Genomic DNA, 27056 nt, shown 5'->3' with positions numbered 1-27056 from the left:
TCCTTCCAACCCTGGTGAAAGGCCATTGACTGGAAGCTGAAGAGGAGAAATAAAATAGCCTGGCGCTCAAAACCCAAGGGTGGAAAATTAACCATTTATGAACCCAAAAGCCAGACTTTTCTTTCAAAACCCAAGCGGATCCATATTTTCTGTCGAACTCGGTTTTTAACTATGTTTTCCTTTCTGTGCAGGAAAATATACTGTACTTATTATGTACTAAGTGCATTCCCTGGGAGACTGCAGATCATATTCATTTCAAAAGTGATGTCCATGGCTTCAGCCACCAAGTTCCTTCTTTGGGGCACCTCCTCACCCCCTCCAGGCCAGGCCTCTCAAACCGCAGGGCAGCACAGGAACCGCGCAGGGGTCTTGTTCCGAAGCTGGTGGGGCTCAGGGCCCCGAGCTCAGGACCTGCGCCGGCTTCTCCACCCAGCCCCCGGCGATGTCAGCGCTGTGGCCACCCGCGGCAGGGCCCGGAGAAGGCAGGAGAAACCCAGGAGCCAGTGATCCACACCCAGGACTCGGTGTAAGTCCTTGGGTGGGACGAACTGAACCTCTTGACCTTCAATAAATCCAACCAAATCCGCTGGACCTGCTGGACCGGCGTCCTAGGGCCGCGGTCACTAAGTAAGCTGTCTGGCTTACAGCACCAGCGATTCCTTCTCACCGAGACTGGAGGCGCGGGATCCAAAGTCGAGGCACTGGCTGGGCCGCGTCGCCACCAACGCCTCCAGGGGAGAACGGCCCGGTCCTTCCGGTTTCCGGAGGCTGGTGGTCCCCATGCTCCCTGAGTGGTCTACGCATCGCTCCGACCTCCACGGCCATCTCCCCACGGCCTGCTCGCTCTTCATCTCCTCTGCCTCTGTGACCTCACATGGCATTTTCCTCTCTGTGCAACTCGGCGCCCAAATTCCCCTCTTCTAACTTATGATTTATTTGTCTGTTTTTCTGGCGGCACCAGGCGGCATGCGGGATCTTCCGTAACCAGTCAGGACCCCTCCTCTCTGCACCGGAGTCCGCACTCTCAACCTCAACTCTCGGCTCTCAACTGGACCACCAGGAAGTCCGAACCTCTTCGTTCAAAGGCGCCAATCATTGGATTAGAGCCCACCCAACCTCACCTTAACCAATTACCCCTACAAACACCCTACTTCCAAATAAGCTCACATCCACAGGTCCAGGGGTTAGAACTTCAACACACTCTAGGGACACGATTCCACTCAAAACGTGTGCACAGCAGAGTCTGGGCCCCAATAAAACTGTGTTTCTCCACACTGATGACTCATTAGAATCACCTGGGGAGTGTTCACAATTACACTAATTAAACCTGACCCTCGGGGTAAAACCTGGCATTCCTGTATTTAAACATGCAGCATTTCTAGTGCACTGCAAGGGCTGAGACCCACTGAATAAAAGTCAGGTTGTATAGCTCTTTGTGAAAATGTGGAATACTTTAAAAAAATTTTTAGCATGAATTAAGAGAAAAATCTACTGGTAATTTAGTCTATGCTAAAAATATGCTGTTCAAAAAAATGGGGACATTTTGATAATACTCTTTCAGAACCCAAAAGTTTCTCATCCACATAATTATAGATATTTCGTGAAAGCATTATCCGGTTAGTCGTGTCAGACTCTTCGCAATCCCATGGACTGTAGCCCTCCAGGCTCCTCTGTCTGTGGATTCTCCAGGCAAGAATACTGGAGTGGGTAGCCATTCCCTTCTCCAAGGGATCTTCCCAACCCAGGGGTCGAACCTGGGTCTCCTGCATTACAGGCAGATTCTTAACCATCTAAACCACCAGGGAGGCCCAATAGATATTTGGTAATTTCTTTAAAATGGGCATAATACAGGTTATGAAATAGTTACTCATAGACATTTAGACATACAAGTACAGGATTAAAGAAGAAAAATGAATATGAGAGAATAAAATTGAAGACATTTGAACTTGGGGAGTTACTCTGCCTACGTTCTCGATATCTTAACACTGTTTTCAAGTCTTGTCCATGGTGTTCTCTAATTTTGCTCCAAAGGGACAATAATAAAAGACTGAATCAGGTCTATTCCCTCCAAGTTGATCCCAATTTTCCAGGGTTATGATTTCAGAAAATACTTGAAATGGCTTCTAAACTTTTTAAGTAGATAGATGCAATTTCTGGGTTAAAAAAAGAAGAAGAAAAGAGAAACAGAAGAATGAGGTATTTGGTATACATACAGTCAGCCAGGAGCTCAAGAAAATATTTTGGAAAAGCTTCAGTTCAGTTCAGTCGCTCAGTCGTGTCCAACTCTTTGTGACCCCATGAATCACAGCACGCCAGGCCTCCCTGTCCATCAGCAACTACCGGAGCTTACTCAAACTCATGCCCATCAAGTCAGTGATGCCATCGAGCCATCTCATCCTCTGTCCTCCCCTTTTCCTCCTGCCCTCAGTCTTTTCCAGCATCAGAGTCTTTTCTAATGAGTCAACTCGTCCCATCAGGTGGCCAAAGTATTGGAGCCTCAGCTTCAACAGCAGTCCTTCCAATGAACACCCAGGACTGATCTCCTTTAGGATGGACTGGGTGGATCTCCTTGCAGTCCAGGGGACTCTCAAGAGTCTTCTCCAACACCACAGTTCAAAAGCATCAATTCTTCAACACTCAGCTTTCTTCACAGTCCAACTCTCACATCCATACATGACCACTGGAAAAACCATAGCCTTGACCAGACGGACCTGTGTTGGCAAAGTAATGTCTCTGCTTTTTAATATGCTATCTAGGTTAGTTATAACTTTCCTTCCAAAGAGTAAGCGTCTTTTTATTTCATGGCTGCAGTCACCATCTGCAGTGATTTTGGAGCCCCAAAAAATAAAGTCTGACACTGGAAAAGCTTAAATGGGTAATATTGCATGTCACACACCCAACCACAAAAGGCCTAGAAGGGCAGACCTATTTTGCATCTGGAAGAGGTAAAATGGAACTCTTTGCAAAACTCACTCATGAGTACCATCAAAATACCTTCCTTCCTCAGGATCCTGCCGAACCTTGCTCTTGCTATAAACTTTCTAGTTTGGTGTGTGGGCTGTTGTTCTGGAAGGGAGGCAGTCTCTGACTTCTGTCTCCCTTTGTACAGTATGCATAACTTTCTAATGAATGTAGATAAGGGGGCTCCTGCTACAAGAATGCTGCAGACCAAGCCATATTTTCTGTATGCCACTTTTCTCCACAAACTCCTCTGTTTAACACTCAGCAAGCAATGAGGCATGTCTGTGATCAGCACGGCCTGGAAAATAGCCACATTTGTCAAAGTACTAATGAGGAAAATGTCCCTTTCCCAAACAAGCAACTGATTGTAACACACAGGTGGTGTTCCTTTAAGACACGGGATTTTGAGTGGATTGCATTTAATCCTCTGAGAAGCAAATAGCAAATTCCATACCCAGCAGGACCTTTACCATGTAAGGGCTTCCCAGGTGGCGCTACTGGTAATGAATCTGCCTGTCAACACAGGAGACTCAGGAGATGTGGGTTCAATCCCTGGGTCAGGAAGATGTCCTGGAGAAGGAAATGGCAACCCACCCCAGTATTCTTGCCTGGAGAATTCCATGGACAGAGGAGCCTGGTGGACTACAGTCCATGGGGTCCCAGAGAGTCAGATAACTAACTCACACACATACATACACACACACACACACACACACACACACACACACACACTTCGAGATAAAGTCCTGAAAACCAAAGCATCATTCTGAAAAGTACTGGGGGATCTGAATTAACTCACATTAAAAAATTAGGAAAAAAATTTAGGTCTTCATCTTATCCTGGAATGCCTTAATAGTACACAGAAAACATATTGAAACTACACTACTGAATCTATCTAAATGATTTACAGTCTCTCAAAAGGAAACAATGAATATGCATTAGTTCAATAAACACACTGGGAACGCTGGAAGCATCTAAACAGCTCCACTTGACTCTAAGAGCGCTGACAGACTGAGCCGGCGTCGTATGCTGCCCGGGGCTGCCCCTTGAGACGGAACAACAGAAGATTAAACTCTAGGGAGAGCAGGAAAATAAGAAATACAGATATTATACCCAAAAATAAGCAAGAAGAAAGGTGGACATTCACAGGGAGAAAAAAGACACCTCGATTACTGAAAACAGCTTTGAACAAGAATCAGATGGTAATAGAGTTTGAAGATTTTGTTCAATGTAGCTTATATTGAATAGTTTCAGTATGTTTTTTTGCATGCCCCTAAGGACATTCCAAGATAAGATGAATACCTACAATTTTTCCTAAATTTTTTACTATAAGTTAGTTCAGATCCCCTAGTACTTTCAAGCCTAATGTTTTGGTTTTCAGGACTTTCCCCTGAAGGTATGTGACCATTTCAGATTCAACTTGCATATTATATGCTAGTTACATTGTGTATGTCATCTGTATATGACTTAGGGTTCTGACAGTCCCCAAAAACCTCATCCAACATCTCTAACGACATTCACATTCCTAGAATGTGATTCTACTTTTAGAAATGTGTATTAGGTAGCAGACAGCCTACAGAATGCCCCTCTTCCCTCTGTGAAGTACCTTCATCCACGTTGGTGGCATTGTGACCACAGTCAGTCTGGAGAATTCTATTCCCACCTGTAGAGATGGGAGTTCGCCAAGAGTACATGACCTAGTCCCAAAGATGATGTGCCTCTTTACTTGTTATGGGCACATAACTGAACTAAATAAGCAGATAAGCAGTACAAATAGAGTTATCACAATGAAAACTAAGCTTAATATTTTGCAAACAAAAAGCTACCCAAATGAATACTGTACAGTTAACTGAGGGACAAGCAACTTTAATGCTTGAAGGGAAATTCATAAAACCTAGAAAAACCTCTGCATTCAAATTGTCAGGTGTGTGTCTTTCTTTTCTAGTTCGACCTTAAGAATTTTAAACCTAGAAATCAGAGGACATGTAATATGAGTGTGATTAAGAGAAGACAGGCTCTTGGACAATCCACCAACCTGTGGACCTCTACTCAGGAAAGCCCTCCATCAAAATGTTCATGTATACCTTTAGGATTAAGTATTGCAGTATATGCAAACCATAGCATTAATTGTGCTCAGTCACTCAGTCTTGTCCAGCTCTTTGCCGCCCCATGGACTGTAGCCCGAACAAGTTCCTCTGAGCACTGAATTTTCCAGGCAAGAATACTGGAATGGGTTGCCATTTCCTACTCCAGGGGATCTTTCCAGGGATGGAACCCACGTCTCTTGCGTCTCCTGCACTGCAGGCAGATTCTTTACCACCAGCTGAACATGGAAGCCCATAGCATTAATTAGAACACTTTATTAATTTTATTTTAAAGTGCCCTGATATGAGTAAATTGTTCCAACTAGAGAGAAAGAACTAATCTCCCATGAATGCAGATGGTCAACTAGATAGACTTCTCTTCTTGGGGAGATACCCCCAAAACTGGCCTTCAGCATTTATTCAGTTAGCAGTGTGAATCCTCCTAAGCCCAAAGTGCATAAAGACTAGCTTCTCTTCCAGGTGCCAACTGGCTGCCATTTGGGATTATCCCTGTAAATTTGCTGTTGTTGTTTAGTGGCTAAGTCGTGCCTGACTCTTTTGTAATCCTATGGAGTATAGCCTGCCAGGCGCCTCTGTCCATGGGATTCCCCAGGCAAGAATACTGGAGTAGGTTGCCATTTCCTTCTCCAGGGGATCTTCCCAACCCAGATTCTTTACCACTGAGCTACCCGAGACTAAATGTCTAAATGGCTTCTAATTTGAGTTCTTGGGTTTGTCCCAAAGGCAATGGTGACTGATGGAATGACTCCACACAACCTAGGCAAAAGATACCAGCAACATCCACATCGGTGTGGACATACAGTCTTGACTGCAAATAAGGAACTGCACGGAGCACGGGCCTCCACTGTGTTCCAGGTCCCAAGAAGCCTGCAGGTCCCCACGGGCCCCCTCCCCTTTGTGTCTCTAACGGGCTGTGGGGGACGCACCTGGTCACTTCCCTGGCCCCCCAGCCCCACTAGTAACTATTCTGGGCAGCATGACTCTGTGCTCACTGCTTCCCAAAAACAAGTCCCTGGGACAACAGCACTTTCCTAAATGTTTCCTAAAGTGAAGAAAGTGAAGTCGCTCAGTCGTGCCTGACTCTTTGTGACCTCGTGGACTGCAGCCCACCAGGCTCCCGGGCCCATGGGATTTCCCAGGCACGGATATTGGACTGGGTTGCCATGTCCTTCTCCAGGGGATCTACCTGACCCAGGGATTGAACCCGGGTCTCCTGCACTGTGGGCAGAGTGTTTATCATGTGAGTCACCAGGGAATCCCTCATGTTTCCCAAGAGCCCAGCAAACCAACCCTCCGTCTCCTCGGCACGGCTTCACACGAGGCAGCATGAGCTCCCCGAGACCCAGCCAGCGGCCCCTCGGCAACACATGACTAAGCCTTTGGCTTGGATGACTTTCTAGGACATGATCCTCTTTCCTCGTGAGTCCATCTCCTCAAAAAGGATCCAGGAACTGACCTCCAGCCCCAGCAAAAGATCCTAACCTCTCGCCTCTGCCCCAGCTCCACAGAGCAAAACAGGGCAAGAGAATCTTCTGTCAAGCACCTCTAAGCACTGTGACTTAGAGCGGAGGGGATGAGAGACGGTGGGAGTGTCAGCCAGGAGCCGCTGGGAGACAGAACCACACCAGCTCGTGTCTCCAGGGACTCAGGCATAAAGAGCCAGTCACGAGACATTCAAGGACAAGAGAGATAAAAAGGAAAACTGAGGTATCAAAGAGAGGGAGCAACAGCAAGATGCAGCCACGACCCCTAGAATCTGCGGAGAAGCTTGAGAGCAGGCGTTGGTGCTGAAACACGGTCCCTAGAGAAAAAAACTGCCTGCAGTCACTAGCATGTTGAAAGGAGCATGAAAAACTGGAATACTAGATTATGCTTCAGGAAAGAACTGCCAAGGCTAATATATCTATGTTAAAATCAACTATGTGATTTTTAAAGGAATATTTGCATCCTAGGGCATCCACCTACATACAATTTTGTAGCCAATGCCTGTGGAAAACTCAAGTGTTTGTACCTTGATTTTAAGTAAGTCTCTGTAATGTTATTTAGCCTCTAAATTGAAATATCTATATCAAAGGAGATATGTAGTTTCTTTGTAGCTTAAATATTAGCTCAGTTCAGTTGCTCAGTCATATCCGACTCTTTGTGACCCCATGGACTGCAGCACACTAGGCTTCCCTGTCCTTCACCAACTCCCAGAGCTTGCTCAAACTCATGTCCAAACCTCATGTCCATCGAGTCAGTGATGCCATCCAACCATCTCATCCTCTGTTGTCCCCATCTCCTCCCGCCTTCAATCTTTCCCAGTATCAGGGTCTTTTCCAATGAGTCAGCTCTTCGAAACAGGTGGCAAAAGTACTGGAGTTTCAGCTTCAGCATCAGTCCTTCCAATGAATATTCAGGACTGATCTCCTTTAGGATGGACTGGTTGGATTTCCTTGCAGTCCAACCAACTCTCAAGAGTCTTCTCCAACACCACAGTTCAAAAGCATCAATTCCTCAGTGCTCAGGTTTCTTTATGGTTCAACTCTCACATCCATACATGACTACTGGAAAAACCATAGCCTTGACTAGACGGACCATTGTTGGCAAAGTAACATCTCTGTGTTTTAATATGCTGTCTAGGTTTGTCATAGCTTTTATTCGAAGGTGCAAGCGTCTTTTAATTTCAAGGCTGCAGTCACCATCTGCAGTGATTTTGGAGCTCAAGAAAACGAAGTCTGCCCATTGTTTCCCCATCTATTTTCCATGAAGTGATGGGACCAGATGGCTTGATCTTTGTTTTTTAAGTGTTGAGTTTTAAGCCAGCTTTTTTACTCTCCTCTTTCATTTTCATCAAGAGGCTCTTTAGTTCCTCTTCACTTTCTTCATACATTAAATGAAGAGCAAATGGAAAGTGATTTAAACTGGATCTTAATCAATTAACAGATGATGTTATCATTTTTGATAGTGTTTTTTCTAGACACATAGATTAAGTATATGATTTCTATACATGCAAAATTCTCCACACTGATATGGAAGAAAACATGCACACCTCTATTTTCTAAAAAAAATATCAATTTTGGTCTCATATCCTAAAAACAAGATCTTGGTTCTTTCTTACATCTCCAATCAAAGTTACACACAGTCAATGTCTTCAAGACATTGTGGAAAATTCTTAAAGAGATGGGAATACCAGACCACCTGACCTGCCTCTTGAGAAACCTGTATGCAGGTCAGGAAGCAACAGATAGAACTGGACATGGAACAACAGACTGGTTCCAAATAGGAAAAGGAATATGTCAAGGCTGTATACTGTCACCCTGCTTATTTAACTTATATGCAGAGTACATGAGAAACACTGAGCTGGATGAAGCACAAGCTGGAATCAAGATTGATAGGAGAAATATCAATAAGCTCAGATATGCAGATGACACCACCCTTAAGGAAGAAAGTGAAAAAGAACTAAAGAGCCTTTTGATGAAAGTGAAAGAGGAGAATGAAAAAGTTGGCTTAAAGCTCAACATTCAGAAAACGAAGATCATGGCATCTGGTCCCATCACTTCATGGCAAATAGATGGGGAAACAGGGGAACCACTGTCAGACTTTATTTTTCTGGGCTCCAAAATCACTGCAGATGGTGACTGCAGCCATGAAATAAAAAGACACTTACTCCTTGGAAGGAAAGTTATGACCAACCTAGACAGCATATTAAAAAGCAGAGACATTACTTTGCCAACAAAGGTCCGTCTGGTCAAGGCTATGGTTTTTCCAGTAGTCATGTATGGATGTGAGAGTTGGACTGTGAAGAAAGCTGAGCGCCGAAGAATTGATGCTTTTGAACTGTGGTGTTGGAGAAGACTCTTGAGAGTCCCTTGGACTGCAAGGAGATCCAACCAGTCCATCCTAAAGGAGATCAGTCCTGGGTGTTCATTGGAAGGACTGATGCTGAAGCTGAAACTCCAGTACTTTGGCCACCTGATGCAAAGAGATGACTCATTGGAAAAGGTCCTGATGCTGGGAAAGAGTGAGGGCAGGAGGAGAAGGGGACAACAGAGGATGAGATGGTTGGAAGGCATCATGACTCAGTCAACATGAGTTTGGGTAAACTCCGGTAGTTGGTGATGGACAGGGAGGCCTGGTGTGCTGCAGTCCATGGGGTCACAAAGAGTCGGACACGACTGAGCGACTGAACTGAAGTGAACTGAATGTCTTCAATCTCTATTATCTATATGCAAAACTTTCTAACAATTTCTTTGCTTGAATATTAACATATTCTCCATAATAGTTCCAAAATAATTTCTTGAAATTCAAATTGCTTATGCCACAGCTTCAAGTGAACAAACTGTAGACCAAGGGCTGGAAAAGTTCTCTCAAAATGCAGATAGTAATTTTTTGGATTTTGTGATCAACCCAGTTTCAGTAAGTGAAAGTCGCTCAGTCATGTCCAACTCTTTGCTACCACATGGATTACACAGTCCATGGAATTCTCTAAGCCAGAAAACTGGAGTGGGTAACCGTTCCCTTCTCCAGGGGATCATCTCAACACAGGGATCAAACCCAGGTCTCCCACATTGCAGGCAGATTCTTTACCAGCTGAGCCACCAGGGAAGCCCAAGAATCCTGGAGTGGGAAGCCTATCCCTTCTCCAGGGGGTCTTCCTGACCCAGGAATCGAACTGGGGTCTCCTGCACTGCAGGTGGATTCTCTACCAATGAAGCTTGCAGGGAAGCCCCAGTTTCTGTAACAAAATCACAGAAGCAGCCCTAGACAATACTTTTAAGGGGAGTATCTGCTTACCGGTATGCTTATTTAGCAAAGACAGACAAAGGGTGAGATTCTCAATGGGTTGATGCAAGCTGGGCCCATGGGCCAAACCCAGCCTGGCTCAGGCCTGTCTACACTTGTAATGTGTCACCCAGGCACTGTCCACACAGCCTGAGGTTGCTTTCACACCACATGGGCAGAGTTGAGAGCTAGCTGAGACACCCGTATGCTTCACAAACTGGAAACCATTTGCATTCTGGTATTTTACCAAAAAAAAAAAAAGCTTGCTGGCAGCTGCTCTAGAAAAGAAAGTCCAAATCCCACTGCTCAGTACATACGTCTTCAGGGTCAGGCTCCTGCTTACTTACATCTGCCAGGGCCCCATGCATCCTACTCTCAGACTCTGCCAACTGCCAACCCAAACTACAGATCTCTGTCTCTGTTTTAGATTGAAGGGTAGTTGATTTACAATGTTGTCTTAGCCTCCGGTGCTCAGCAAAGTGACTCAGTTACACCTACACGTGTACGTTCGTGTATGTATGGGCTGCCCTGGTGGCTCAGACAGTAAAGAATCTGCCCGCAATGCGGGAGACCTGGGTTTGATCCCTGGATCGGGAAGATCCCCTGGAGAAGGGAAGATTCTATCTCATATTCTTTTCCACTATGGTTTATTACAAGATACTGAATACATTTCCCTGTGCTATTGTTGTAGGATGTTGTTGTTTATTTATCTTAAGTATAGGAGTTTGCATATGAAAAAAGTGAAAGTGTTAGTCACTCAGTTGTGTCCGACTCTTTGCAGACCCATGGACTGTAGCCTGCCAGGCTCCTCTGTCCATGGGATTCTCCAGGCAAGAATACTAGAGAGAGTACCCATTCCCTTCTCCAGTCGATCTTCCTGACAACGGGATCAAACCCGTGCCTCCCGCATTGCAGGCAGATTTTTTACCATCTGAGCCACCAAGGAAGTCCAATTTGTATCTGCTAATCCCAAACTCCAAATTTATCCCTTCCCCACCTTCTTCCCCCTTTAGTAGCCATAAGTTTGTTTTCTATGTCTGTCTGTTTCTGTTTTATAAATAAGCACATTTATATCATATTTTAGATTCTACATGTAAGTGATATCATATGATATTTGTCTTTCTCTGTCTGACTTGCTTCATTTAGTGTTTTAATCTCTAGGTCCATCCTTGTAACAGCAAATGACATTATTTCGTTCTTTCATGACTGTTATTGCATTGTATACATGTACACATCTTCCTTATCCATTCATCTTTAGATGGACATTTAGGTTGCTTCTATGTCTTAGCTATTGTAAATATGCTGCTAAGATAGATGCTTTACAAATATCAATACAAAAAAAAAATTCTCAACAGTTACAAGCAAGTGAAATCATAAACATATAAAAAGGATTATATACCTGATCAAGTAGAGTTTATCCCAGCAATGCAAAGTTGGTTTAACACATGAAAAGAAAGCCATGCAACACACCATATTCATAGTATAGAGGACCAAAAAAACACATGATCCTTGCAACATACAGAGAGAAGCATTTGATAAAGTCCAACAATATTCCTTACTAAAAACATTCAACAAACCTAGAAAGAGAAGGCAACTGCCCTAACCTGATAAAGAGAACCTACAAAAAGCCCAGAGCTCGCATCAGACTTAATGGTGAAATCCTGACAGTTTTCCCTTGAAGATCAAAACAAGACAAGGACGTCTGCTCTTACCACTTCTATTCACAGTAATGGACTTTCTAGCCAGGACAGTCAGGCAATAAAAAGAAGTAACAGGCACCCAGGCTGGAAATGAAAAATAAAACTACCTCAATCAACAAAGACACCCTCTTGCATATAGAAAACTCCAAGAAACCTGAACCAGAAAAATCGTTAAGAACGAATAACCGAAATGAGCAAGTTTGCTGAGCACAAGATCAACCTTCAAAAATCAATTATGTTTCTGTGCACTAATAATGAACACATCAAAATGAAATTGGGAAACATTTATTTACAATAGCAACAGAAATAATGAAAACACTCAGGAATAATTACACAGGAATTTACAAGTAGCCAATTTTGTTTTCAAAGACAAAAAAGCACTAGATAAATCACTTGGTGTTCTTCGCACGCCCATGCTGGTGTGAGATGTAAAACCTACAACGCTGCTCCTCCTCTATTCCTCCATGGCCTGCAGGTTTGAAGTCTTTTAAAATATGTTTCACTCTCAGCATACCACTAACAAAAACCTTAAATTACAATTCACTACCACACTCCTGATTAGTCTCTTACTTCGGAAATTTCTCAAATCAGCTTCAGTCTCACAAACTTAAACATCCGCAGTGTTTCCCCGCCCAGGCACAGGTTTTATGTTTCCTACTCTCCACAGTTCACCAACCTTGACAATTCTGTCTTGATCTCCTCCCGGGGCTAATCCTCAGTTCTGAGCCATCCTCTGATGCTCCTGCTTTCATCTCCACTAGATCCTCTTATCCTTAACCGGTGAGCCAATTCCTGGACTTCCACAGTTCACAGAGATTCAGTCATCAAAGAAGCATTTTCTTAGAGCCTGAAGAAAAAAAAAAGGGAAATACAGCAAAACTACTTGCCTCATTATCTCTCTTTTTTTCACCTTTTGCCAATATTAAAATCTGAAATAATCAGATCTGGACTTGCTTCTACCAAAATCCAAAATTACAACAACCTGTCAGTGTCACCTTAGGCCCCCTAAGAACGTCTTTGATAAATACATTGTCCACAAAGCTAACTTGAAGCAAGTGTCTAATAGACCCAAGAGATGTTTTAATTCAAAATAATGACCCTCTCAAAGGAAAGCCCTAATCTCAGCACAAAATCACTGAAGAGCTTAGCTGCAAGGTAGAATAATAGACACAAGACCAGAAAAGAGGCAAGGCTCCTCACCATAACAATGCCATTTATAATCATAAACAGATTTGATCATTCTCAATTTTTCAAATTTCCCTCAAGTCCTGAATTAAAGAAGTCTTCCATGTATTATTATCTCAAACATATACATTGACTTGGGGGAATCTACAAAGTATTTCAGACTCTAGTACCCAAAACAGGCAACTAAGTACAAAAGTCTAGCTTTAACTGTTAGCTTCCCAGGCCCATCCATCTGGCTTTGTTTGGGAAGCAGAGCACACATTTAAAGAAGAAGTAACACCAATTCTTCACAAAAACTTTCAAAAAATGAAAGATGAGAAAATGTTGCCAACTCATTCTATGAGGCCAGTATTACCAAAACCAAATAGATATCACAAGAAAACTAAAGACAAGTGTTTTAAGAATATAGCTGCAAAGAATCCTCATCAAAATAAAAGCATTTGAACTTTAGGAACATATGAAAACAACTAGACACCATGACCAAGTAGGATTTATCCCAGGAATGCAAAGTTGGTTTAACATGTGAAAAGAAGTCAGTGCAACACACCACATTAATAGTATAAAAGACAAAAGACATACGATCATTGCAATAAATACAGAGAAGCATTTAATGTTGTTAAAAACACTTAACAAACTAAGAAGAGAAGGAAACTTCTTCAACATAATAAAGGCATTCACAAAAAACTTAGGGCTAGCATCATATTTAATGATAAAAACCTGAAAGCTTTCCCTTGAAGATCAAAACAAGACAAGGATGTCTGCTCTTACCACTTCTATTCAACACGAAAATGCAGGTTCCAGCCAGGATAATTAGATAATTTTTTTAAAAAATAGAAAAACAGGCTTCCAGACTGGAAAGGAAGAAGTAAAACTATTTTTATCAACAAAATGTATCCTCTTGTATAAAGAAAATCCTAAGGAATCCATACCGAAAGAAAAAAAAAAACTATTAGAACTAAAAACTGAATTTAGCAAGTTTTCAGGATATGAAATCAACATACAAAAATCAATTATATTTCTATGCAATAATAACGAACAAGTCAAAATAAAATTAGGAAAAAACTTATTTAAAATGGCAACAAAAATAATGAAAATGCTTAGAAATAAATATAACAGAAGTTCAAGATTTGTACAGTCAAACTTGCAAAACATTGCTGAAAGAACCTAGAGACTGTATAAATGGATAATCCAAATTCATCAATAGAAAGTCGAAGTATTATTAAGGTGGCAATATTCCCTAGAATGATCTACAATGATTCAACACAAATCCTATCAAATTTTAGCAGACTTTTGTGAAAAAATTGGTAAGCTGGTCATAAAAGTTATATGAAAAGGCAAAAGACCCAGAGTAGCCAAAACAATCTTAAAAAGAAGAACATTAGAGAGCTCACAAAGTTATGGTTTTTCCAGGAGTCATGTACGGATGTGAGGGCTGGACCACAAAGTAGGCTGAGCACCAAAGAACTGATGCTTTCACATTGTGATGTTGGAGAAGACTCTTGAGAGTCCCTTGGACTGCAAGGAGATCAAACCAGTCTACCCCAAAGGAAATCAACCCTGAACATTCATTGGAAGGACTGATGCTGAAGCTCCAATACTTTGGCCACCTGATGGGACGAGCCGACTCACTGGAAAAGACCCTGATGCTGGGAAAGATTGAGGGCAGGAGGAGAAGGGGGTTGCAGAGGATGAGATGGTTGGATGGCATCACCAATTCAATGGACATGAGTTTGACCAAACTCTGGAAGATTGTGAAGGACAGAGAAGTCTAGCATGCTACAGTCCATGGGGTCACAAAGTGTCGGACATGACTTAGTGACCGGTGGTAGTGGTTGAGTTGCTAAGTCGTGTCCAACTCTTGCGACCCCATGAATTGTAGCCCACCAGGCCCCTCTGTCCATGGGATTCTCCAGGCAAGAATACTGGAGCGGGTTGCCATTTCCTTCTCCAGGGGGTCCTCCGGACCCAAGAATCAAATCTGGGTCTCCTGCATTGCAGGCAGACTCTTTACCAGCTGAGCTACAAGGAAAGATTTAGCAACTAGACAACAACAACAGAGAGCCCACACTGACAATTTCAAACTGATTCAACAGTGACAACAATCAAGACGCTGTGGTAATGGGATAAGGACCACAGATCGACAGAATATAACTGAGAGTCCATAAATAAACCCTTACATCTAGGGTCAATTTAATTTTGACAAAGGTGCAAATAGCAGAGAATAATATTTTTAACACATGATGCTGAAAAGCTTAGTATCCCCACATTGTGAAAGTCACTCAATCGTGTCCGACTCTTTGTGACCCCATGGACTACACAGTCCATGGAATTCTCCAGGCCGGAATACTGGTGTGGGCAGCCTTTCCCTTCTCCAGGGGATCTTCCCAACCCAGGGATCGAACCCAGGTCTCCTGCATTGCAGGCAGATTCTTTACGAGCCGAGTGACAAGGGAAGCCCAGTATCCCCATACAGAAGAATAAAGTTGGACCCCTGACTTAACACTATAGAGAAAAATTATCTCAAAATGGATCACAGACTCAGAGACCTAAAAAATAGTGTGGTTCTACTAACATGCAGCTCACACCATTTGCAACACATCACTCAGGCTCAGCAGTACCTTATGTGGTCCCTGCTGGTCAGAGATGAGTCCCCTGACCAGTTCCCTGGATGTTACAGCAACACCTCACTGTCTAAATATTCCTAAGCACATTCTGTCAACATCTGTCAATTAAAGACCAATGACAACAACCAAAAAAATCCATGAACCAGCACTGGTCCATCTAAGTGTGCCAAATTACTATCATGATTGTCTAAAACGTCATTTTTAAATGAAGTACCCCAAGCAGTATACACAGCAATCTTCCTAGAAACGGAGCTCATTGCTAATAAATTGTCACACCCTTAAAATCCACAGCAAATGGCATGCCAGTGGGTACTATGGCAGTGATTTCAAAATACATAGTCCCTTTTTCTACACTTCCAATCTACTCTTATGTTCTCTGACACTCAAAGTACTTTCTGTGAAAAAGTTTACTTGGGCAAATAAAACTGGAAGGTTGATTATAGAGGCCAGATTCAGAAATGCTCTCAAGACATTGATGGAGTGAGGTTGTGTTTGGAAACATTTTTCTTGTCTCCGTAGATTCCATTTTGAATACTGCTGACATGGTACCTTCGTACCAGAAAATATACCATTATTCTAAAAGTAACTTGGTGCCAGAGGCTTTGTTTTTTTTTTTCATTTACTTGCTTAAATGGCTTGTCTTATTTAGTATTTTGAATATGCATTTTGCCTAAGTCTGTGTGCTCAGAGCTCTAAATGGGTTTACACATAAGAAAGAGGTAATAGCATTTATATAGAAACATAACTACGAGAGTACAAAGTAAAATTTGATTTACAGTATCACATTCATGGGCCAGCGTTTCAAATCAGTGTTGATCATGAAGCAAAGGGGAACACATTTTATAATACCTCACCTCAATCTAAATTAAAAAACACTCATGTCTTTTCATAAGAAAAATCAATGGATCCACCTGGAACTGTTAGAAAGTCATAATATGCCGGAAGCATTGTTTTAGTTTAGAGAGTTCCATTTTATCGCCCAAGAAGAAACGCATCGTCAGCAAGGGTTTTGCCAGGATCTGGCAAACACTGCCCTTGGAAGACTATGCCAAGAGAAAGGAAGAGAGCAAATATTGGTTTCTGTTATGTAAACAAGTCATGCTCCTCTGTTCTCCAAGTTGAACTAACGGGAAAGTAGACAGCTCTTAGCATGGACTGGGCCCCTGGGGTTAGCCATATTCTCACTGCAGACTGATCATGCCTGATAAATATATTTTGTTAATGTGAACCACACTTACTCGGGGCATTTCAGTAATTACCACATAACAGATCTTTCTCTGTTCCTTTCTGCTTCTGCAACCTTATGAGGAGACAAAGCCGAGTATGTATTATAAGTAAGAAATGAAAGAAAGCAAAGCACATCCATTTTATCAGATTACCCGAAATAAGCCATTTATCATAAAGATTACATTGACCAAGTTCAAGACCTATTTCATACCTAGAATAACACTACGTAATAACTGCATGCTAAAAACGAGCGCTAAGCACAATTCAGTAATATGTCATGTGAATATATTATTTTTATAACGCCTTACCATGGGCTCCTTAAATACTAAAATAGCAAACCTTTTATTTTTTCCCTGATTTAGACTACTTACACGTTACAACTATTCAATGTAAAACGGAATTTACATTTTACAAATGTTATCTAAAAATAAAAACATACGATAATGACTTTCATTTACATTTTCTAAAAAGTCATTTCTCTAAACATGTTCATCTAAACTGAGCAAATAAATGCAGTTTGACATCAAGGATACATAACTTACAAGATTAATCTCAAATATAAAATTCTGCTTTAGATATCCAAATTTAGATGAGTGAAAACAAATTCAGCATTACCTGAAATAACTGCAGAGCATTTATAAAGAGCATAAAATTTCCATAATACACTTAATTTTCAAACGTTTTACTAGAATATCCAAAGTAAATATTTAACATCATATTCATCATGCCTCTATAATTTAAAATGCAGTTTCCTACCAGAAATGTTATCCTGACAAATTTGGCTTGAGCGTATTCCCGTGTACAACTGAATCAATTTCACACTTACTCACCTCCCTGTCTCTGGGAGGTGGTCCATTCACTGGCTTGATATTGCCATGGCAACTCTGCAACATGGTAACATGCCAGCCAAGCTCTGCTCCTCCAGCCCCAGTATATAGTGAATTGCCTCATGCAAATAGCATCACTGCGCCTTTATAGGCGGGTCTTTTCCACTCTTAGCCTGTTATTTTAAAATTGATATTTTAACGCCTACTAAAAGATAACTCAGCACTAGGAAAGCAAATGTAAGGTTACTTTCTTTTTGTTAGAGAGCATGTGTTGGGGGGCATATCTAAAATTTTCTAAAAGCCCTCATGAAAAGAAGCTGAGCTCACTTGTGTTATCACTGTGACAGGTGTGAGAGGACCTGTCGTTTACCCGAACAATGTTTAAGTCACGAGTGTTCAGGGTGAATCACAAGTCACTATATTATACTTTCAAATAAAAGGCAGTTCTCTAAAGTGATGGTGGGACTGCCTCTTGTTTTTCTTACAGAATCTTCCTGGAACGTCTGTTTGTGTCGGTTTACTAGGACTGTCGGAGCAAGGCGCCACAAACTGGGCGGGTTGAAACAACACAACAGGATTCCCTGGCGGTTCTGGAGGCCAGAAGTCCAGAATGGAGGCGTGGGCAGGGCGGTACACCAGGGGAGGCGCTCCCGAGCCTTCCTCTCAGCTCCTGCTGGCCCCCAGGCCTGTTCACCCTGAGGTTGCTGCTGCGACGCCCCAGGCTCCGTGGCCCCAGGCTCGTCTCTGTCTTCCCGCCCGCTCTCTTCCCTCCGTGTGTCTGTGTCTCTTACAAAGGCACGGGTCACGTGAGGGCTGCTCCGGGACTCACCTTGGGGCTTCCCAGGTGGTAAAGAACCCGCCTGCCAATGCAGGAGGCTTAAGAGATGACAGTTCAGGAAGATCCCCTGGAGAGGGGAATGGCAACCCACCCCAGTGTTCTTGCCTGGAGAATCCCCTGGACGGAGGAGCCTGGGGGGCTACGGTCCATGGGGTCACAAAAGAGTCGGACACAACGGAAGCCACCGGGCATGCACACATCTTCAAACACTCCACTTCCAAACAAACTCACATGCAGAGAGGGACGGGCATTGGATTTCAACAGCTCTGTGGCGCGGGGGTACAATTCAACCCGCCCCGGTGCGGCTGAAGGCACGTTTCCCAAAGTGCAGAAGGACCCAAGGCCTCGTCAGGCCCTGCTCCATCCATCCGTGCGGACAGGCAGCGCTAAGCGGCGCTCGCCAGCCCGGAACAGTGCGGAAACGATTCAGCACGCGCCAAGGGACCCGAGGCGACGCCTGCTTGGACGCTGCGCTCTTGCCTGGCACCTCGCTGCGCTCCAGGGCATCGCTGGGGTCTCCGGAGCAGGTTCCCACCCACGTGGGCACTCAGGGGGCAGAGGAGCCGGGGGAGGCGCCGGCCGTGCCAGCTGGTGCTGGGAACCCCCCCGAGGGCACAGCATTCATAATCCATTCGCGAAGCCAGGCGGTAGGTGGTTTTGGCAGGACAACGGTGAACGCGCACGTCCCTCACACACATTTCTTCCACAGACACCCCATGAAGCAGAGCCTTCCCTCTGCCTTTCTCCCCACAGCTGCTAATTTCCTTCGAGAAGACCTCCCATCGCTGGGCCCTCGCTCAGGACGTCAGGCCCCCTCAGGACATCAGGCCCCCGGCAGCAGCTTCGCCCTGCTTCACAGGGGAGCTCAGGAAACGGGACCAAGGATAGTCAAGTGCACCGGAAGTCTTCTCCGAAAGGCGAGCGGTCAGGAGACCAGGGACTTGCCCTAAAGAAAAATTCGGTGGGAGCCCGCAGCTCAGCAGCTATCGCCCAAGTCACTTGGACCTCAACATAAAACTGGCCCACTTGGCACGATGAACACCCTGAATGGAAGGGAAGGGAATTCACTGGTTTATGACTCCCAGCATCATTATCTTTGCTAGGAGAATAACTCAAGCCCTCTTTGTGGAAAACTGAAATCACAGTATTTTTTTTTTTTTTTTTTAGTTTCACTGCAGCAAAGCTCCTAATATTTGGAATCCTTCTTTAAGAAAAAATGACAATAATAAGACTTCAAATAAAGATTGGCTTAATTATTCTCAGGGAATGCTGGTGGTTGGCTGCTAGATTTCGTCTGATATCATGCAGCCCTACTATGTGATATGTGTGTATGTGTGCGTATCTTTTATTTATCTACTTACCTATCTGTATATTTATATATATTCAATTTTAGACCTGCTCTTAACCACTATCTCGCAATAAAGTTAAATGAGAGAAAATGCATGTGCAGTACTCAAGTTTTTACTGGTATAATCCCTTTGGCCTTTAAAAGAGACTGCTGAATGAATAAGCGTTGCAGCTCTTTCTTTTGAAGAATGTATTAACCCAGTCTATTTAAATAATTGAAAACTTCTATAAAGCTTTAGAATAAACATAACTTTTTTCACTTTGAGGACAGAAATTGATAGCAATTGTGCCCAACTTCAAGTAAACTACAATGGACTTGTTCAAACTGTGAAACCAGTTTAATGGGTAGCAACCAGCATCATTAGTAGACTTGAAAATATCAGAACCTGTCTATGGAGTGAGACAAGTATTGCTTTGTGTAACTTTTTTTTTTTTTCAGTTGTAACAAGTGTCTATATACATGTGTGGGGGGTAGTTTGGTGCAGCATTAAATACATTACTTAATGGGTATCATGGTAAAAAAAAAAGGTCTGAAAGTCAATACCTCTCAGGGTAACCCTAACCCATTGTGCTTGTACCTGGCAGATAGGACCTGAGGTCAGCTAACCTGTGTCCCTGTGACTTTATTCAACTTTGAGCTTTAATTGACAATGAGCACTTGATGAAAGTGTGTTGAGTGCTGAAGAAATGGTTTAACACTTAAAGAACCCTTTTTAAGAATAACCAATTGGTTATTAACAACGCCTTAAATACTTGCTAGATGTCCAATGATAGCAAATAAAAGAGATTATATAAATTAGACAGCTTTACAGTCTGAGAAGAGCTACCCTGGTGGGTCAGATGGTAAAGAATCTGCCTGCAATGCAGGAGACCCGGGTTTGATCCCTGGGTCAGAGAGATCCCCTGGAGAAGGAAATGGCAACCCACTCCAGTATTCTTGCCTGGGAAATCCCACGGACAGAGGAGCATGGAGGACTATAGTCAATGGGGCCACAAAAGAAGCAGACATGACTGAGGGACTAACACAATCTGAGAAGGTGGCTTTTATTAGATAGTATCCAGATCTCTTCTCTTATAAAAGACCATCACCAGAAGATGAACTGAGCCACCTCATTTTCAGACTCAAGATGATAAAGGTAGACTGGAGAAGCGAGTAGAATCTGCAAAATATTAAAACCTTCCTGAGCAGACAACAGTAAGATCACAACTAATACTCAGAGAAGATGGCAAAATTAATAATATAGAACAGGGAGCCAAGATCATAAAGGTAGCCAGCCACTCAAAGAAGGGATCAACACTCTGTGACAGGTATTTATAAAAAAGACTGGAAGACAGCACATACCTCAAATGTCTGCCTTTGGTTAAAGAAAAGCAAAAGACCCAAGGAAAGAAGTCAAATAATAATAATAAAAAAGATTAGAGCAGCATGCCAGGGCAGTATCACAGAAGAAATATTTCAGGAAGGAAAAGCATTGCCATATTGTACAATCTCTGCAATTGTCGGCAAGACAGGAGAGCACGGATCTTGATCCATGAACAGAGTAGAAAATAAACAGAGTGAAAGTGAAAAGAAGGTGAAAGTCGCTCAGTCGTGTCCGACTCTTTGCAACCCCACTGACTATAGAGTCCATGGAGTTCTCCAGGCCAGAACACTGGAGTGGGCAGCCTTTCCCTTCTCCAGGGGATCTTCCCAACCCAGGGATCGAACCCAAGTCTCCCGCATCGCAGGCAGATTCTTTACCAGCTGAGCCGCAGGGAAGCCCAAGAACACTGGGGTGGGTGGCCTATCCCTCCTCCAGCGGATCTTCCTGGACCAGGAATCAAACCAGGGTCTCCTTCACTGCAGGTGGATTCTTCACCAACTGAGCTATCAGGAAAAACCAAAAAAAGAATACTTGCCCCCAAATGTAGCAATCCCCCCGCTAAGAAGCTTCACAAGGCACGTGAAGGGAACCAAGGCCCCCGTGAGAGAGCGCGGCTGCTTTGGGGCATTGAAGGACTGTCATCCTCTTTCTCGGGCACTAAAGCCGACAAGGGGAAGCAAGGGAGGGAAGGGCAGCGGTGCGGTGACCTTGTCCACGGGGCAGCTGAGAGGACTGTGCCAGGAAGATACACAAGATGTCCCTTGGGATTTCTCAACCTGTTGGCGGAGGGCACAGTTTTGAACTGGAACCAGCATATTTGCAACTGGGAGTGGGAGCCAAATACAGAAAAACTTCGCTATCAAACCCACCATGTCATACTCCCACCCTGGGATAACTCAGAACTCCAGCAGACACGAGACAGTTGCTGCCCAGAGTCTCTCCAGCACAACGTGAGAGAACAAAGCAGTGAGTATGAAATTACAATCGTAATTAAAGACTACCGCAGACAGAGACAAAAGAAGCATTGTCTCCTGGACTTCTGGTCCACACTGGAGGTTCCGGGAAGCTTCCGAAGGGAAGAGAAGCAAGATCAGACCTTGAAGGGCGAATGAAAATTAGCCTTGAAAATGGAAGGTATATAGATGGAGAAGGGCGCTAAGTCCTGGAGACACACCATCATGTGAGGCTGCAGCCAGGCAGCATTGGAGGTGATGTATTGGAGAAAAGTGTGGTGGCTGAGACAGTAACGAATCTGCCAGCAGTGTGAGGGGCCTGGGTTCCATCCCTGAGTTGGGAATATCCCCTGGAGAAGGAAATGGCAACCCACTCCAATACTCTGGCCTGGAGAATTCCATGGACAGAGGAGCCCGGTGGGCTATAGTCCATGGGGTGGCAAAGAGTTGGACACGACTGAGTGACTTCACTTTTCACTTTTTTTTTAAAAACACTGAATTCATATTGAAGGACAAGACATATGAACAGGTTGCACAAACTCATAAAAAGTGTTTAGTGCAAACTGTAGACAAGTTGCTATTTCATGAGATAAAGGCAACTGGCAAGGGATGTGTTAATTACACGTAATGTGTAAACAGGCAGAACCCAGTGCAGTGTCGGGGAGCCGTGAGACATGCCAGGACACACAGGATAAATAAAAAAGAGTGCCAACAAATAGGAGTACTGTCTGAAGATAGCACAATGGCAGGACCACACCATGATCTTGTCACTTCTGAGCTGAGAGCTCTGTCCCCCGAGTGGGCCACCCACCTGTGACACCAAGGATGCTCTTTTCTTGACCCCACATGTGGTCTAGGCCCTAGAAAAGCAGAGAAAGCCCACATCCAATGGCAGGTTGATGAGCGAGCCCTAACTGTGGCCGGGTATACCTATTCTCCAAAATGGGAAACATGTGACATCAGCCCAGGAAGCCTTGTATCCAGAGGCCCCTGGCGTGGCCCTCAATCTGGGTGCATAACCACACCATCACCAGCATCAGCTGTGTCCCGGGACTCAAGGGGTACACATGGGCCTTCGGCTGCCCACACCCTGTCGTATACACATTCCCGCACCCATCTCTTCCCCCAGCTCTTGCTGCGTGTTTCAAATTAAGTTAGTGGCGTTTTAATTTGGTGAGCTTTGCTGTTCCTGTGACCTCTGGGACAGCCTGGCTGGTAGTGCATCTGGAAGTTACCCTTACATCAGGACCATTCCCCCAACAACAGTATCCCTAAGGAAACCAGTGGGAACTCAGCGTGCTTGGAATATTAGATGTTAGCTGTGAAGTGACCAGAGACAAGCTGAGAAAAACAAGACAGGCATCAAATCATAAGGCTTATCTACAAAGCTTCAGGTTGAGCAAGGGTGAAGAATTTATCCCTTCAGCAACGCCAAAACCTGGAAAGGTTTCACAGGAGGAAAAATGGGATGATGTGTGACATGCTTCCCGAAGAACTACTGAGAACGAAAAGCAAGGGAACCAAACACGAGGAAGAAGGGGACAGTCAAGATGGTCACACACAATTGCAATAGGAAATAAAGAAGCCTCGGCGCAGGCTTACCCGTGCAGTCTTGAGTGATGACGAGAAAACAAGACTCAAGAGATGGCAAGCGAGCAAGTCCAGGTGATGAGAGAACCGAGAAGGCTGAAGTTACAGCCAGACAGGACTAACTGCTTCTTGTGGAATAAAGAAACAGCAGTCGATTTGGAGGGCAGGCGGAAGGTGATGAGTTCGGTCTCTGACCCAGGGAGCTAGCCACAGGGTCCGCTAGGTCGTGGTGCAGAAGAATGTGAAACTTAGGAGAAAGCCTTGGACCAAAGAGTAGATAAGGAAGTTACCTGCAAGAATGGCAAGATGAACCCAAGGAAATAGCTGCAATCATCCGAGGGGACTGTGCAGTGTGAAAACGAGACAGAACAGATGGCTTTTTCAGTACCCCAATATTTAAGAAAAGTACAGATAAAAATAACCACGTGAAGAGAAGGAGAGCAAGCACGAGCTACTCCATCACAGGTGACAGTGTGATTTTGGCATTTATACAAAAGGCAAATAAGAAGTTTCAGGAAAAAGGCACAAGCACAGTGCCAAGTGCTACAAAGTATGGGCTTCCTGATACTGTATTTATCAAATGCATAAATGTTAGATTACTCTTTAATCATGCAGTGTGGCTGTGGATGGGAGAAGAAAATGGCAACCCACTCCAGTATTCTTGCCTACAGAATCCCGTGGACAGAGGAGCCTAGTGGGCTGCCGTCTATGGGGTCGCACAGAGTCGGACAAGACTGAAGCGACTTAGCAGCAGCAGGGTGACCGTGGATACCATATTTCTCTTTGAGACACACTCTCAGAGAGCACGTCAACATAGATGGAAAAAGAAGAAAAGAGAAAAATAATGGGATGTTCTTTCCCCAAATGCAATAATTCATTTTCAAAGCATTAGCAGGGATTCAATAAATGTTTTTTAATTGAAAAAGCAAATTTAGAAGAGAGAGATAGCTCTGGTAAGCATAATAAAATAAAGACAAATGGTGATCATTACTTTCCTCTTTCAATTTAGCTTATTACTATTACAGATCCACAGACATTATAATTTAAATAAATCTCTAAGTGCTATAAATGATTCAATATTATTTGCTTTAGTTAAAAGTCACGACAGAGTACGCACGGCAGATCTAACATCACCAGCTTGGCTTTTCTATTTAAAGTTGGGTTTGTAACTCTAGCAGGTGAGAGAAAAACTATTTTTATACTTTCTTTAAAGAACACCAAAACTCCTTATTCGGGTCCAAGGTGTTAAGTCGAAGGCAAGCGTCGACATCACTTGGAGGATAATTTTCTGACGTCACCCGAGCGTGCGTGCTCCGCTTCTTTGCCCACAAGCTACGTGTTGGGAGTTAAACGCTCGAGGACACAGCAGGGCTGGACAACCAAGCAACTGCAAAGACTTTTGTTCCCTCCGAGACTCTGAGCACAGTTGCCAACAGGCTGACGCCACCGGCAGCGGCACCCCTAGACCTCTATCAAGCAGCAGATGGGGGGGCCTGGAGCATCCCTGAGGACGGCTGTCTCGCCTCACAGCTCACGTGTTCTCCGGCCGGCCCATCGGCAATCGAGGCTGGGGCCGAGCAAAGACAGCGAGACGGTGTGCCAGCCAGCTGGCCCCGTCAGCATCCCGGTCATGAAATGGAGCTGGGTTCCTTCCCAACAGCACGGGAGACCATCAGAGGCAGAAAGTCCAAGCATCTCGCCCAGGCAGGGGCCACAGTCCCGGCAAGAAGTGTGAGCTCACGGCTGTTTCTTCTGCCCCACTTTATTACCAACACTAGCTTTCCTTTCAGGTCAGATTTGTCCAGAGTTTTTAAACTAAGATTTTATATATTTTAGAGAAGAATACTGAGAATCCCCTGGACTGCAAGGAGATCCAACCAGTCCATCCTAGAGGAAATCAACCCAGAATATCCACTGGAAGGACTGATGCTGAAGCTGAAGCTCCAATACTGTGCCCACCTGATGTGAAGAGCTGACTCCTTGGAAAAGACCCTGGTGCTGGGAAAGATTGAGGGTCGAGGAGAAGGGGACGACAGAGGATGAGATGGCTGGATGGCATCACCGACTCGATGGACACGTGTCTGGGCAAACACCAGGAGAGAGTGGAGGGCAGAGGAGCCTGGTGTGCTGGAGGCTGCGGGGTCACAAAGAGTCAGACACGACTCAGTGACTTAACAGCGACAACATTCATTTATTGATTTTTGGCTGAGCCTTGAGCCTTGTGAGATCCTAGTTCCCTGAGCAGCAATGGAACCCAGGTCCTCAGCAGTGTAAGTGTGGAGTCCTAACCACTGGACTGTAAGGGAACTCCCACAGAGCAGCTTTAGATTCACGGTAACTTTGAGGGGAAGGTACAGAGGCCTCCCGGGTACCCCCTGCTCCCACAGCACACAGCAACCCCGGGACCAGGATCCCCCAGAGGGGACACTTGTTACCAATGATGAACCTGCACTAACCCTTCACAGTCATCCAAAGTTTATAGTTTACATTACAGTCTGCTCTTGGTGTCTACCTTCTGTGGGTCTGGACAAATGTAAAAAGAAGCTTATCCATGTTTATCCACCGTAATATAACCATGCAGAGTATTTTCACTGCCCTAAAAATCCTCTTTGTTCTGTCTATTCACACCCACCCCCAACTCTTAGCAATCACTGATCTTTTTACCGTCTCGACAGTTTTGACTCTTCCAGAAGGTCATACAGTTATTAATAAAATCATACAGTATGTGGCCTTCCAAAACTTCTTTCACTTAGTAACATGCTTTTAAGGTTACGTGTATGTGTGTATAATTGAAACAGCATTTTACAAGAGCATAAAATTGTTAGCTTACTTACATACATACATTAGATAACATAAGATAAAACACTATTAGGCTAAAGATTATATTATGTAAAAGATAATTCACCATGAGTTATGTCTCAAAATATAAACAAAGACACCTTTCATGCTGAGGTCTTCTAGACCAAGAAAATTTTTTTTTTAGTATGCTAAATGCTTTCAAGGTAAGCAGATAAGCTAAAATCATAATTCAAATATGTAATATTTAATTTCTTGCTAATAATTATAGGCCTGTTGGTTGATATAATCCCGAAACACATATCAGAATTTACTAAAAGGCAATATTAGTTTCTCAAAAGATCTCTGACTTTCCCAGGAAGGCTGGAAATCTGCGTGAGGAGAATATAAAATCTGACCAAACAAAAACCAGCTGACAGCAAATAAATTGGAACCAATAAGTAATCATCATACCTTATCATTTAATCTCTGCAAGAAACAAGACAGATATTCTGGGCCATTCCCAGCCAACAAAAACAACCATTTAAAATCCTGATTTCTATTATAGGGTGTACTTGGCATTGGAGGCAGTGTCATGATGTAGCCAGCATTCTGATTGATTACCTCTTTACCATTTTCTCCCAAATGAAATGCATCATTGTAGATACAGCACATATATGTAACTGTGTGTGCATGCGCACACGCACACACACACGCACACACACACACACACACACACACAGCAACACCACGTGCACACGTTTCCGACAGAACCTGGCCTCACTCATGAAAATAA

The 27056-nt window shown here is 43.9% G+C and overlaps 1 protein-coding gene across 1 annotated transcript in view; it reads right to left on the bottom strand.

Moving 5' to 3' along the window:
* The window catches only part of MYO16 (myosin XVI), a 505809-nt gene that overhangs the window by 446734 nt on the left and 32019 nt on the right, over positions 1-27056 (bottom strand). The window contains exon 2 of the mRNA XM_061133099.1: positions 12207-12377. Within this exon, the coding sequence (XP_060989082.1) occupies positions 12207-12282 (76 nt within the window). The 5' untranslated portion in view covers positions 12283-12377. The remainder of the gene's footprint in view (positions 1-12206; positions 12378-27056) is intronic.

Source organism: Dama dama, chromosome 30, assembly GCF_033118175.1.
Source record: "Dama dama isolate Ldn47 chromosome 30, ASM3311817v1, whole genome shotgun sequence".
NCBI classification, from domain to species: Eukaryota; Metazoa; Chordata; class Mammalia; order Artiodactyla; family Cervidae; genus Dama; species Dama dama.
The sequence above is the reverse complement of the archived record's forward strand: the minus strand, read 5'-3'. Positions and strand labels throughout refer to the sequence as shown.